Here is a 12,933-nt window from a genome sequence, read left to right as displayed (position 1 = left end):
TGAAATTTAACTGTTTCAATAAGACAAGGCTCGCTTTGTGCAGGAATAATTCGAGGATCATGCCCAAGTATTTCCTATGCTCCCCTGGCTGCCAAATTACCCCGACATGAATCCCATTGAACATTTGTGGGATGCGGTGGCACACAGCATTCGCCAGTCCACGCTAGTGCCGCGCTCCATTGCCGAACTCGGGACGTTCTTCTGTCCAGCTGGTCCAGGATGCCGGACACCTTTCGTAGTCTCGTGGAGGCGGTGCGATATTGGGTGCAAACGATTATCACTGAGAAAGCCTTCCCAACGTGCTGTTAGTTAGGTGATCATAACGTTTTGGCGGCCAGATGAGTGCAGATAATTTAGAATCCAGTAGAAGGGCAAAGGCCAGGACTGATTGAAAACCAAAAGAGTAATTAGGCGAGTTATCACATATGCATAATGTGACTATTCTCTTCATGGATGGATTTTCATGAATTCTTATATTTCCTCTTTTAGAACTATTTGCCGAGTTTTCTCAAATTTCATTAAAATCAGACCAATGGGAATCAGTTATTTATTATTATTGTTTTTTTTTTTTTTCTTTTCTTTTCTTTCTTTCATATATACCACTGGTTTAAATACATCTAATTTGCGCTGTTCACTACATTTGGACGGGTTCCAGTATTTTTGATAGGATAGTGTATATGGATAGAAAATATGTAATTTGTTTGCACAGACTTTTTGCCTAGCTTTGACCTTTTCTTCTGTAGATGTCAGTCATAGTGCCATTTTTAAAGAAAAATGTACAGTATAAAAATTTGTGTTTTTGCAATGTGTGCATAGCTGTGTACTGATCCCATAATTAGCATTCTTCCTTCACCCCAGTTAATGTCTTATTACAGATGAATTGAGTTCAATCATCGGCTGTATCTGATCAAGTCCATATCTAAAAAATACTATATCTGATGCGTAGAAATTGCATTCATTTTAGATATATACGCTTGAATAATCGCTATAAACAAACAAACACTTAAGAAAATATTTGTACTTTCCACATAAAAGAAGCATAATTTAAGCACCTTTTCAATATTAATGACAATAGACCACAAACTAAGTCAAAATACAGAGCATTTTTTTTCCATTTTAGTGGAATTCAGGAATGTTCTTGAATATATTAACCTCCCCCTCCCACCCATGCATACGGCCCTGCATCTGATGCTTGAAACCTCTACCGGTAGAAGGGGGGGGGGGGGGGTAGATTCACTTTATTGCTTATTGTGTTGCATCATTAATTCTAATTTTCAACCATTCTTAAAAACTTGAATTGCTCATTCAGCTATTACTTCATACTTTTCGTTTTAATGTAGGTGAGGTCAACAGTGCTTTCGTAGCTGACAACCAGTCTACTCCATCCAGGAAGTCAATGAACCTACAACCAGTGATGTCTGCTCAGGCAGCTGACCCCGAACGCTATTCCGACTATTCGCACCGTACTGGCCGTTCAAAAGGTAGTCATTACCGTGGGGAGTACACAGCCTCCATGCATAACTTCCAGTTGTGAGAGAATAACCAGAAAATGCAACTGTATCTATAGTCTACGGACCATAAATATCTTAAAAAGGCCATTGTGTGTGTGTAGCGTCATCTAGCGGTGAAGGAACGCAACCGACCAGGGCACACAGTTGCAGAACTGACGTTGCTGACTAGTGCCACCTCACCGTATCGACTGCAGCGCCACCTGATGGAATGTTACACTATGCCGAATCTTTTTTACTTTAAACATTTTTCTCAGTATCGACTTTCTTTTCTTTTCTTTTTTTCACAGAAGCATTTAATAGTAAAAAAAAAAATCTTTTTTTCTTCCTTTTGGCTTCAAATTGTTACTTCCAAGAAACTATTGCTCTTCAAAGCATAGTAAGTAATCATTCGTGAAATGATAAGTGTAAGAAACAGAAACTATGCACTACCCCGAGGCAATGTATACGACATATAAAGAAGAAATGGGTGTAGTACTGACCCTATGTTATAATGATGAATGTCACACCCCTAAGACTTTATTTTTTCTAGTTAGTGACTAGAAAAATGGGAGTGACAGATCGACTTGATTCTCTAAGGCCTTCATTAAACTGTGTATTATAGAAGTGTGAGAAACTTGTGTTCTGTGTTGAATTTGTTTGTCAATACTATATATTTAAAACTAGCTTTGCATGTAATCACTGGATATATGCAGCTTGACCTAAAGTTTTAGCACAAGACTCCTTTGCAATACACGCAAAGGCTTACGTCGTCTTATCTAATATATATAAATTAAAAGTAACAGATTATTCCGCCATTTAATGGCCAACTGGTGAACTTTGATCTTGTACATGATTGTGATATTAGTAATCCTCAATCAGGTGTAGCAGCACTAAAGACAACCAGTATAAATTAAGGAACAATGCTTACGAACTCTGTCAGAGAGCGTATCTACTATATGTATATTGGCTGTTAATTAAACCAAATTTAATCACTTAAGATTTCTTTTCTACCGAAACAAATTCTTCACATATGAAGAAGCAGTATACACAGCAAATAATATTGAGCCAAGAACAAAAATCAAAGGATAGGCGAGCAGTATATTTTCACACGTACAAAAAACTTTGATCAGTGTACAGCTATAACCGTCCTAAGTAACTATATTTTTCCTTCTAGTTCAGTATCGTTTAATGCGAAAGCAAAAATCAATCGCGATAATGCCAGCCACAACTTTCAGTAATTATAAAGTGTGTCAGATGATATCAGTCGACGTTGCCTTCTTCCATTTTCTGCCTGAAGTCACTTTTCTTCAGAGGCGAGACGACCTGAAAATAAACTCGTAGAACAACGAACAGTACTTACTCGAGGAGGTGAAGTAAAAAAAAAATCCAGGTTTCACGAGGCACCAACACATCGACGTTTACTCAACAAGCAATTAATAAACTTGAGAATTTCAGTGCTACTATTACATTACTTAATTTCGCGAAATTTCTCTGCTTTGTAAATAAATGCATTTTAGTGCCTCATCAATATTCTTGGAAATCGTAACGCTTAGTTGCGTTCAGTAGTTGGATTATTTCGGTTATCTCAAACCAACTTCTGTGGTTTCCAATGTGACCATCAGAAAGTTTGTGTTGATGTGATGAACAGAGAAACTTAGGATGCCTTTTATACTTTTTTTATGAATATATATTGACCACACGTGTGTATTGGCCATTTTTTAGAGTTACAGTTTCGTTGTATATTACTGTAATGTGTCTTTAAGAAAAGACGTGTAGCTTAATAGTTTCTACAGTGGGACTACACCTTCCCCAGGAGAAGAACGTCAACAGAGCAAGTGTTAAAAGAAGATCACTAAGATTGATCTACCTTAAAAATAAGTTAAAGACAGTAGGCTTCTTTCTGATATTCCGTAGCTGTCACAAGAACAGCGAGGTTCTAATAGATACCCAATAATAACTCAGCGAAGCGAGTTCTAATGAAGATGTTGACCTCGAATGAAGGATGAGGATTTTCTTCATATTGTGAACTAAATTTGACGTGATAAAAAAAAAAAAATAATATATATATATATATATATGTGTGTGTGTGTGTGTGTGGCAATCCCTACATATGTTTCATCACCTATCCAGCAATTCCATCTGCACTTTATGAATAGCTGAGCTGTAATATGATGGGACATGGAACATTCTGGGATATATACTTAATTTTCTGTATTGTTTTTGCTTGCTTTTTCTAGACGAAAAAAAAAAAAAGAGAAAAAGATGGAGCCGTAATAAAATGCTGTGTTTTAACTAAAAATTTCCATTATGTCTAATAAAAAATGTGATAGATCAGAATTTTTCAATAGAACCGATATTTTGTTTGAACTTTCTTAAACACTAATACAATGGAATGATTCTGAAAATAATGTATGTGTGCAATGGAAATAAAAGCGTGTTAAGTTGTTTCTGTGGCTGTTTTATTTCACAATTGAAATTGAGATCAGTATTGTAATAAACCAGATAAGAAAATTATTGTAATAATTGCATAGTGATTACTCATCTTTAAAGAGCGTGTGTTGCTGCAGTTCCGCACCTGACCACTCGGCTACGGAGGCCGTTTAAGATTCAAACCCCTAACTGCTAAATACGGTCGATCTGCCAATCCCGGAGTGACAGATTATGGTCCATTTTCCTGAAAATGGACCATAATGGACCATAAACATAAATTAAAAATGAATAAATAAAGAATCAAAAACTGCAAAATGCGAGTTGCGCTCATTCATTTTGCAGTTTTTCAAATAAAAAAAAGTAGCTATATATATAAAATATTATTTTAAATTCTACGTTTTTCCCCCTTGTTTTGAGTGCCAGGGGAAAGTATCCTCTTGTTGGCCCTAGTTACAGCTTTGATTAAAAATCCTTTCGAGAGGCGTCTAACGCCTTTGCTACTGTGAAGAACAATTGAGTTCTTTGCAATCAGATTAGTACCTGATTTCAGCCAGCATTACAGGAGCCAGGATAACTTCAAAAACACTTGGTAGGGCCAGTAGAAGGCAACCCACACACGTCCGTACAAATTTGGTAAACCTTCAGGAACTTCCTACTTGAAGAAAATGTGGGCGAACCAAAATTATGAAACTTGTTTTCAAAGATTTCGTGCTTCTGCTGCCAAAACAGTTTCCAAGTATTTGAACTGTTCGACTGTTATTTTGTAACGATCCTTTCCATGTACGAGATAACTATTCCGCTTACCCAGGCAATCGACCATAGGCGTAAATTCAGGTTTTAGGTGGAATCAAAAATCGTAACTATAACTTGTCTTTTGTGTACTCTAACAAAACTGAAAACTTTGTGCGTTGAATCTTTCATTAGCATATGTCTTTCTTTTATTAGCATATAAGATACACAAAAAAAAAACCTTAAAGATTTCAATCAAAACTTCTATCATTCATTCCTTTACTGTTTACTATATAGTGGCCTTGAACTTGGTATAATCCTTCACAAATGGTTTCGGATGATGAACACTATTCCTCAATATCTCAACCACGGTAGTCAGTTATCAGTTCTAATTTAATTGGAAAGTCATGAAGCTTGGCTATGCCTGCATAACCTTTGTATACAGTTTGCTAAGGTCTTTGTTTTCTGCTCCAACATACAGTTATTTTGTGACCTCATGAATCTGCGTTCTTTAAACCCCGCTTGATTTTTTTTCAAGTTATGTACAGTCTTTGAATCAGTGTCCTACTCCTTTCTTTACCATAAATATATAAGCAGTGGTCATTTGTAACCACTACTACCCTGTAACGATGAAGAATGAAGCTTTTAGAGTAATAAAGACAAGCTGAGTCATCGTTCGGCATTATTCACTACAAGCTAACATAGGAATCAGTTGTGAACTAAAGAAAACGTGGGGAAACTTCGTGATTTGTCAGAGTTAAAAAGAGGGATAACTGTTGGGATCAAGAACAGATGCCGCACTCTCTGAACTTGGACATCTGCTTTTATACGTCTGAATAGTCGACAATAGGTAAAAGTGTACTGGTCTGACGAATAAAATAAATTTTCTCTTTGTACCGATGGCAGGCAGCAACGAGTGCTGTCTGCCATCGGTACCCCTCACTGAGTCTCACCGGCAATGGCTTCTTTCATCAGGACAATGCACCATGCCACCGGACCAGACGTGTGAAGTTACAGTTACAGTTAAGTTACAAAAAATTCTTAACTTCATGCTTATGGTTTCACATAACCAAACTTATTACAGTTCAAACCAAACTAGACAGTGTCCAACGGACCTTTTTGCTAGCTCTCCTGAGAATTTGTAGAACAGTTTCAACATAATCTTTGCAAGCCATCGCAGGCTTATTACCTCTGGATCTGTATCTTACGTACAAAGGCTTTGTTTACTATATTCGTAAAGGTTAGATATCCTCTAACGTTTTTCGATTTGACCTGTGATCCCACTGCCGATCCAAAGAATGAAAAAGCGAAATTTTGGACTGAGCTTCATAAAAGATGGCAAGTGAGATGAAATTCCTCGACCAAAGCAGTGACCAGATGTTTTATACCTGATATTAAGTTCACCACCTCAAAAAAAGTAATCAGTTTTGGTTCTACCCAAGCCTTCTTACATCATACATTCTAACTGGCCACGGTTCTTTGAATCGTGGCCAGTCTTCTTCAATTCAATCTAGCAACGTCAGATACCTGTTTCTGGAGCACCTCCAAAGACTGGAGTCATGTCTTATTCTTCTGCCCAGTTTACCAAGATTTAAGACAAGCATTATCTAGTATAGTGCATAATTTCTCTCCTGGAAATGAAAGATCTTATTGCAAATCAAAATGGCTTCTCAGCTCTACAGGAATTTGCCACACAGGTTTTCAACAGACAACGCGGATTACTGAGATTATTTCTATACTCAACAAAGCTACTTTTCTTTTTTTTTATATATTTTTCATTGTTTTATTTCTTTTTCTTTAATAATAATTATTATTTTATTATTTTAACATTTTATCTAATTAAATTCATTATTATTTTTTATTATTTATTTATTTAATTTATTTATTTATTATTATATTTTATTTTTTTTTTCCTGAAATTGTTAATTATGCTAGTCCCTTAGGGGGCAGGGTTCTCTGGTCTCCAGTTTATTAGAGACGGGATTTTAAACTGCTTGTACCCAGATTTGGGCTTCCTGGGTACGGGAACTGATGGCATCCATTGCTATTACACTTTCTCCAGTGGATGAGGGATTCTTTGTGGTATTCACCACCATACGTGATTATAGGAGACTGCTGCACCCATAGGATTTGGGCTTATTCCTATGAGTGCTGGAAATATTACGTTTAGTTTAGTACGGTATAGTTTGGCCTGCCTCCTCGTGGCGTGGACGGGTAGTGGGAAGCAGCCTTCTTGGTGATCGCTGCTTCCTGGTAGCAAAGCGGCCAGAAACAGCTAAACAACACAACAATACACAAACACTACGCAAACATAGCACTACACTCATTTCTGGACATTGTGCAGAGTTTTGTTTATCATCACAGATTTTTTTTATCATCATTTTTGTTTATCATAACATTTAGGGGCCTCCTTGCATAATCTAACTGGCAATACGATATGCGCATCCTCTACCGGCCACCGTGTCATAATTGTAGGATCCTGTGTGTGTGTGTGTGTGTGTGTGTGTGTGTCCCCTAGACAGTCGCCCATCTCCACCTTGAAAACGTGGAAGTCTAAAAATTGAAGCTAAAAATTGTAGGACCTTGTAAGTATCTTGGCAAATCGTATATCCGGATGTGTTTCGTAATCTTGTAGCATCTATAGTACTGCTTGTTCAAGCCATTATCCGTGCCGGAAAGTCCAGCCAGGCAGGTGGTTATATTTCAATGGCCATTGAATGTATTAAGCAAAGAATTTGGATTGTTTCATCATAACTGCTAGCAGAATATATCACAACTGTTTTGTTATGCCTGTAACTCTTTATTGGCGCGAAGAAATATTTTGTACAGATACTAGTAGATTGTACGTAGTATTGGGCAAACTGTTTGCTAAGTGCGTCAACCTCCTGTGGGCGAACTGAACTATAAGTTGCCTCGGTATTGCGCTATTCCTTTTATATAAAAAGCACTACTCCAATGGAGAAATATATTGCTATTTATTAAATATATATCATCCTCACACCGCGGTTTTACTCTGATTGACGTCTCCTCAGTTGGGAAGCAAGGGAGGTATCGAAGGTTTAGTGAGAAATTAAATGATTAGTAAGTGTAAGTGTAAGTGTGTTTAGGGTCAAGCGGCACCAGGGGTTTCCCCCATCTCCGCGTAGTTTACATTGTGGTGTGTTACAGTATGCTGTAAATGCCAGAGATTTAAAAGTGTGTGGGTCTTGTATCGTTTAATGTCATGTACCGTTGTTCTTCTGGTCGTTTAGCCGCTAAACCCCAATTGGGGCCCAACGTTACCCCACTTACGCCCTGTGGAGGCAGACCAGGAACCCAGTAGCTTATATGCACTCTGGCAGGTTCTGCCACCTAATTTCCTGAGATTTCGGTGGCTAGGACCTTAAAAAAAAACAAAAAAAAAAAACGGGGGCACTTAAGTTTAGAAAAGCCAGGAGAGGTTGATATGGTTCAGTTTTCAGTTTAGAAATCTGAACCATATCAACCTCTCCTGGTTAATTTTGATTAGTTATGTGGGGTTTACGCTGGCGTATTAGTCAGAGTAGGGGGAAGAGACTGAAGACTGGTGGAAAGACAGAAGTATGGGGTCGATACGGAAGGCAACCCCAGATGGTCAGCAAGGCATGCCCAAGCCTCACCAGGCGAAATATATGGTAGGGGAGGGAGGGAGGAAACAGGAAGACCATCTCCTCTTCTTCCCTGCCAGGGATAGGAAAAAAAGGTACCAGACAAGGGAGCTGGTAGAGATCGCCATTTGGCTACATGGCAGTGAGGCTGCATCAGTGTAGTGTAGTCATAAGTCCGGTAGTAGAGTCACTCGTGGGACAGTGTCCCGTCCAAGTTGAATGTCTTTGTTTTTGGTTCTCTATCTTCATTCAGTATATTTGTCAGTTTCATTTAGGTCTCATATTTGTTGGTACATAGGCAGGGTTTCTTGGTAGACAGCTAGTAGCTTCCACATAATTTTCGTTCTGGGGTGTGTCCTAAAGGATGTTTTGATTTGTTATCTGGCTGGTCGTCTTTCACTCCTGGTGTATTGCATATTGTGTTCTCCTTCTTGAGAAGAGTTCTTGAGCGAAGTTGGTCAGGGCTCTGTATTCCTCCTCTGAATCCAGTAGGTATTCCTCTGTATTCCTCCTCTGAATCCACGAGTATAAGATACCTCTTGCCCTCTGGGGAGGTATCTTATACTCGTGATTAGAATGCACCTGAGATCCTCGTATTGCGGACAGTCGTACATGAGGTGTTCTCAGGTTTCGATCTCTCCACATGTACAGCATGGGTCCTCTACAAGGGCGAAGTCCATTAACTTTGCGTTAAAGGGGCCGTGTCCAGTTAGCAAGTATGTTGTTTGCAACCCCGGAAAGAACCAAGTAGGCGATTTTGGATAGATTTTTTCAAGTTGCGGTAAGAACTTGTGGGTGATTGCTCCTTTGGTTGTTTCTGCCCACCTGTCCTGCCACACCTGCAGCAGGTGAGACTGAAACCGGATCTTTTCTGCCTTATGGTTGTTTGTTGGGTCTATTGTAAATTCCAAGAAAGTGGTGGTTATTCCCTTAGATAAGTAGTAGAGGAGTCCTGTTCTTGCGATTTCAAGATCAAGTGGAAGTACTGCTGCTATCACCTGAAGCGCTGGGTTACTCACCGTTCTGCAGGCGCGGGTGGTAGTGAGGAGGATGGTGCGTTGAATTGCATCCAGGGTTCTCTTATTTACGACCAAGGCAGTTTTGTCACACCAGATTGCTGAAGCGTATGTAATTATTGGGAGGAAGGTTGTCTTGTAGTATAAGGCTAGGGTACGCTTTTTGAGACCCCAGTCTTGCCTTGTGACCCTAGCTACCATGGCAGAGTAGTTGCTGATCTTTTGTCTTAGGAATTTGAGATGTGGTTGGAAGGATAAGTTATTGTCTAGTATGACACCCAGGTGTTTTAGTTGACTAGCAAACTTGATAGTTGTCCCATCAATCTTAATCTGGGGTGGTCGTCTCAGTTGCAGGGTTCCTTTATTGGTAAATGATTAGTAATCAAACAAAAGTTTGCGCGTTTTCCATTCTTAAACATCTGTTGTTATAAGGTTTTAGGCGCATCGTCGACTTAGACTGTATTGCGCCATTATATATTATGTCTATACATGGTGTGTGTTCATGGGCCAATTTGCATGCTGTGCGGGATGAAAAACCCGGAATAATTTACCTCCCCCTGAGGGGGAGGTAAATTATTCCGGGTTTATCAGCTAACTACAGCCTCAGTTGCAGAGGACTTTAGAAACTCTTTCAGTCACAGACTGGAAATGAACCTAGACCTCTCACAGAGGATCTGTTAAACCATGTTCAATAAATGCAATTCATATTGACATTTATTGGCATATATCCTAATAAACTAATAGGTGTATAAACTACTATAAATAAACATATTCTCACTGAGCTGCTAACTTCCACATAACAGTTGTTTCTGGTGACGTCATAGTATGATGAATGAAATTTCCTGAGTGAACGGATTTCTCTCCATCAATTAATATTTTTAACGCCATTACAAACGTGTTTACTTAAGGATTCATACCTGATATTCCCTAATCGCTATTCAATCTTATTTAAACTGTAGTTTATCTCACTAAAATTATTTATTATTATTTGTGTAAAAAAATGCGCATGGCCTTCGTTCAGTCAACACCATCCCTTACTCCACCCACAGAACGTGTTGGTATGCTAAACGCTGCTCCGAATTCTTTGTTATAGCGGCCACTCATGCCATCACGAGACTGGGGTGTCGTGTGCAAAAGTAACGGAAACTACCCAGAGTGAATTAGTTTAGCTGTGGTAGTTCGTGCTTACGCACAGATTCAGTTATCGCTGAAATAGTCCACCCTCAAGTGGGCTATTATTTAGGTAAAAGGAAGGCTTTATGAAGCCATAAAACCTTTTCATGCTTGGTAAACTCTTGCCTCTATGAAAATGTTGTTCTCGACAATAACGTCTTTAAAATATATAAGAAATTGATTTCTCTGTTTGGCTATCCTCATTGTAAGATAATTTATCTCGCATTTTAATTGTGAAACTAGTTACACACCTCTTGATATAACTGGTACAACTAGTGCGTGCTGTTGTCATCAAGACAAAATTATGCAAGTAGGCTAATGATGCGGCATAAGTAGGATCGTGTGATTACTTTACCCTAGACGTTGTGTAGACGTGCACTTTAAAATACTGTACCTACTTTGGATATTTCTTATCTGAGTAGAAACTGTATCCTAGAGTTACCGTTTCTTCTTAATACAGTATATGTGAACATTAATCTGCGGGGAGGGAAATTATGTGGGCGATAACTCACTCCCTTCCAGAAAGAAGGGTAACTCAAATGTGTTCCTTGCTATTTTGATACCCGAAGAGAGTGGAAAGTGTGATAGGAGTAGATGGCTACTTTCATCAAGCAGGTGTTTATTGACCGCAGAACTTTTTTAAATTAATTTTGCGATGCTAAAGGACAAACAAAACGATAATTATCTTTTATTACTATAATCGTTATTTTTTGAATATATATTGAAGTCATCTGTAGAAATTACATATGACGCTGCGTGAGCACTCTCTGAAAGTAGGAGAAATGTGCAGTAATTTATCTATTCGTTCCATTATTTTCATTTTCACTCACTCGTTCCAATGATATTCCTGAAATATGTACTGATTGCCTGTGACACTGATGAGATTGTTGGAGAACAAATCTATCTGATTGACCAATAATTTGGACTGCTAAAAATATTTTTATCCACCAGGTCACATGGCTATTGATATCAATTGTTAATTCGAAGATTCTGATAAAGAAAATATGGTTCAGTTTTCCTCTGTGAGAAAAATGTCTGGGAGATTTGAGGGGTGATTTTTCTGCTCTGTAATTTGGTTGCAACAACTCCGAAAGCGAATTCTCACTTGACAGGTCATTACGTAATTTATAATTCCAGTTTTTAAGTAACAATACGAGTTCCCAATTTACTATTTAAAATTCTGTCTCTCAAGGAAGCCGTGAAGAGGTTGCAGTGAGTAATACCAACCTGTACCATCTTGTATGTTTCTTTGTGATTTTTTTTTTTTTTTTTTTGTTTCGTTCTTTGAAAACACGTTTTTAGGTCCCCCTCGTTTAACATTTCTCAAGGTAGTAACATATCAAGCTGAGTTGATGGGATTTTCCTTCGATTGTATTCTAGTGAGTCTCGAGCAGAGAAATATACTGGTTTTAGAGTGCACTTTTTTGTTTGTTTGTTGTGTTTCCTTGAGCAGAAAATATTTGAAATAAAGCGGTGGCCCGGTTGATCTGTTTAATCTCCTGAATGCTTTCTGTCTAGATTCACTTCCAAATGTGTGGATTCGCGTTTTGTGAAAAGCTACTTTGTAAGTATTCAAAGACTTTAATCACCAAACATACTTGTAGCATTTTCAATTCGCAGCAACCGTTGATAGTACAAACCGCGCCACTAAATATTAATCCGAGGGACATGGAACGTTACCGAAATCTCCAACCTTTCCCAGTAATCCAGGATTCGAATTCTTAAGCTTCATCAGCAGTCAAATAACATACCATTTTAAAAAAAGGGCCAAATTTATATCAGACTTTCATAAAAAGTTAGGTTAGATTATTTAATAATTAAACCAATAATTTTATTTATTTACTATTTTTTTTTTTGCATTACTGTACATTATATAGTAATAGTAATAGCAATATAGTGCAAGAAAGCCACAGGCTTTTGATGCACTGGCCAGACAAAAAAAAAAAAAAAAAAAAAACAAGTTGATAAAAAAATTACTTGCTTCCCTCCTCACATAGGTAACGATCCAGTTGACCTTTGAATTACTGTATATTCAAACTGTCAGTCTCAACTACCTGCGAAGGCAACTTGCTCCAACAATCAAGAACTCACTGACAAAAAGAAAACTTCCTATAATCTAGTCTAAACCTCTTCCCTGTAATTTGAATTTATGAACCCGAGTTCTGGAATTCTCTATAAAAGTGAAAATTCCTCCTTTGTTCATTTTACTAACCCCTCTCGGAGCCTTATAAACCTCAATCAGCCTCAACCAGGTCACTTCTGAGTTGCCTGGTTGCCAAGCACTGTAGGCCACATAATCGGAGTCTTTCCTCATATGGTCGCTCTTTTCCCAATCTCACCATGCTATTTGCCCGTGTTTGGACCTTTTCAAGAAGCTTATGCCTTTTTTTCAGATGAGAGCTCTATACTTGAACACACAGTATTCCAAGTGGGGCCTTACAATTGCCTTATACAGTGGGACTATAATCT

General features: G+C 38.2%; 1 protein-coding gene across 1 annotated transcript in view; it reads left to right on the top strand.

The window, feature by feature from the left end:
- LOC150086814 (LHFPL tetraspan subfamily member 3 protein-like) overlaps positions 1 to 2,764 on the top strand; it is a 108,979-nt gene extending 106,215 nt beyond the window's left edge. The window contains exon 3 of the mRNA XM_090372771.1: positions 1,341 to 2,764. Within this exon, the coding sequence (XP_090228897.1) occupies positions 1,341 to 1,534 (194 nt within the window). The 3' untranslated portion in view covers positions 1,535 to 2,764. The remainder of the gene's footprint in view (positions 1 to 1,340) is intronic.
- The last annotated feature ends 10,169 nt before the right edge of the window (positions 2,765 to 12,933 follow it).

This window comes from Mastigoproctus giganteus, chromosome 4 (assembly GCF_048544385.1).
Source record: "Mastigoproctus giganteus isolate SK-2022 chromosome 4, ASM4854438v1, whole genome shotgun sequence".
NCBI lineage: Eukaryota > Metazoa > Arthropoda > Arachnida > Uropygi > Thelyphonidae > Mastigoproctus > Mastigoproctus giganteus.
Note: the sequence above shows the minus strand (reverse complement) of the source record. Positions and strands in the feature narration are given on the sequence as shown.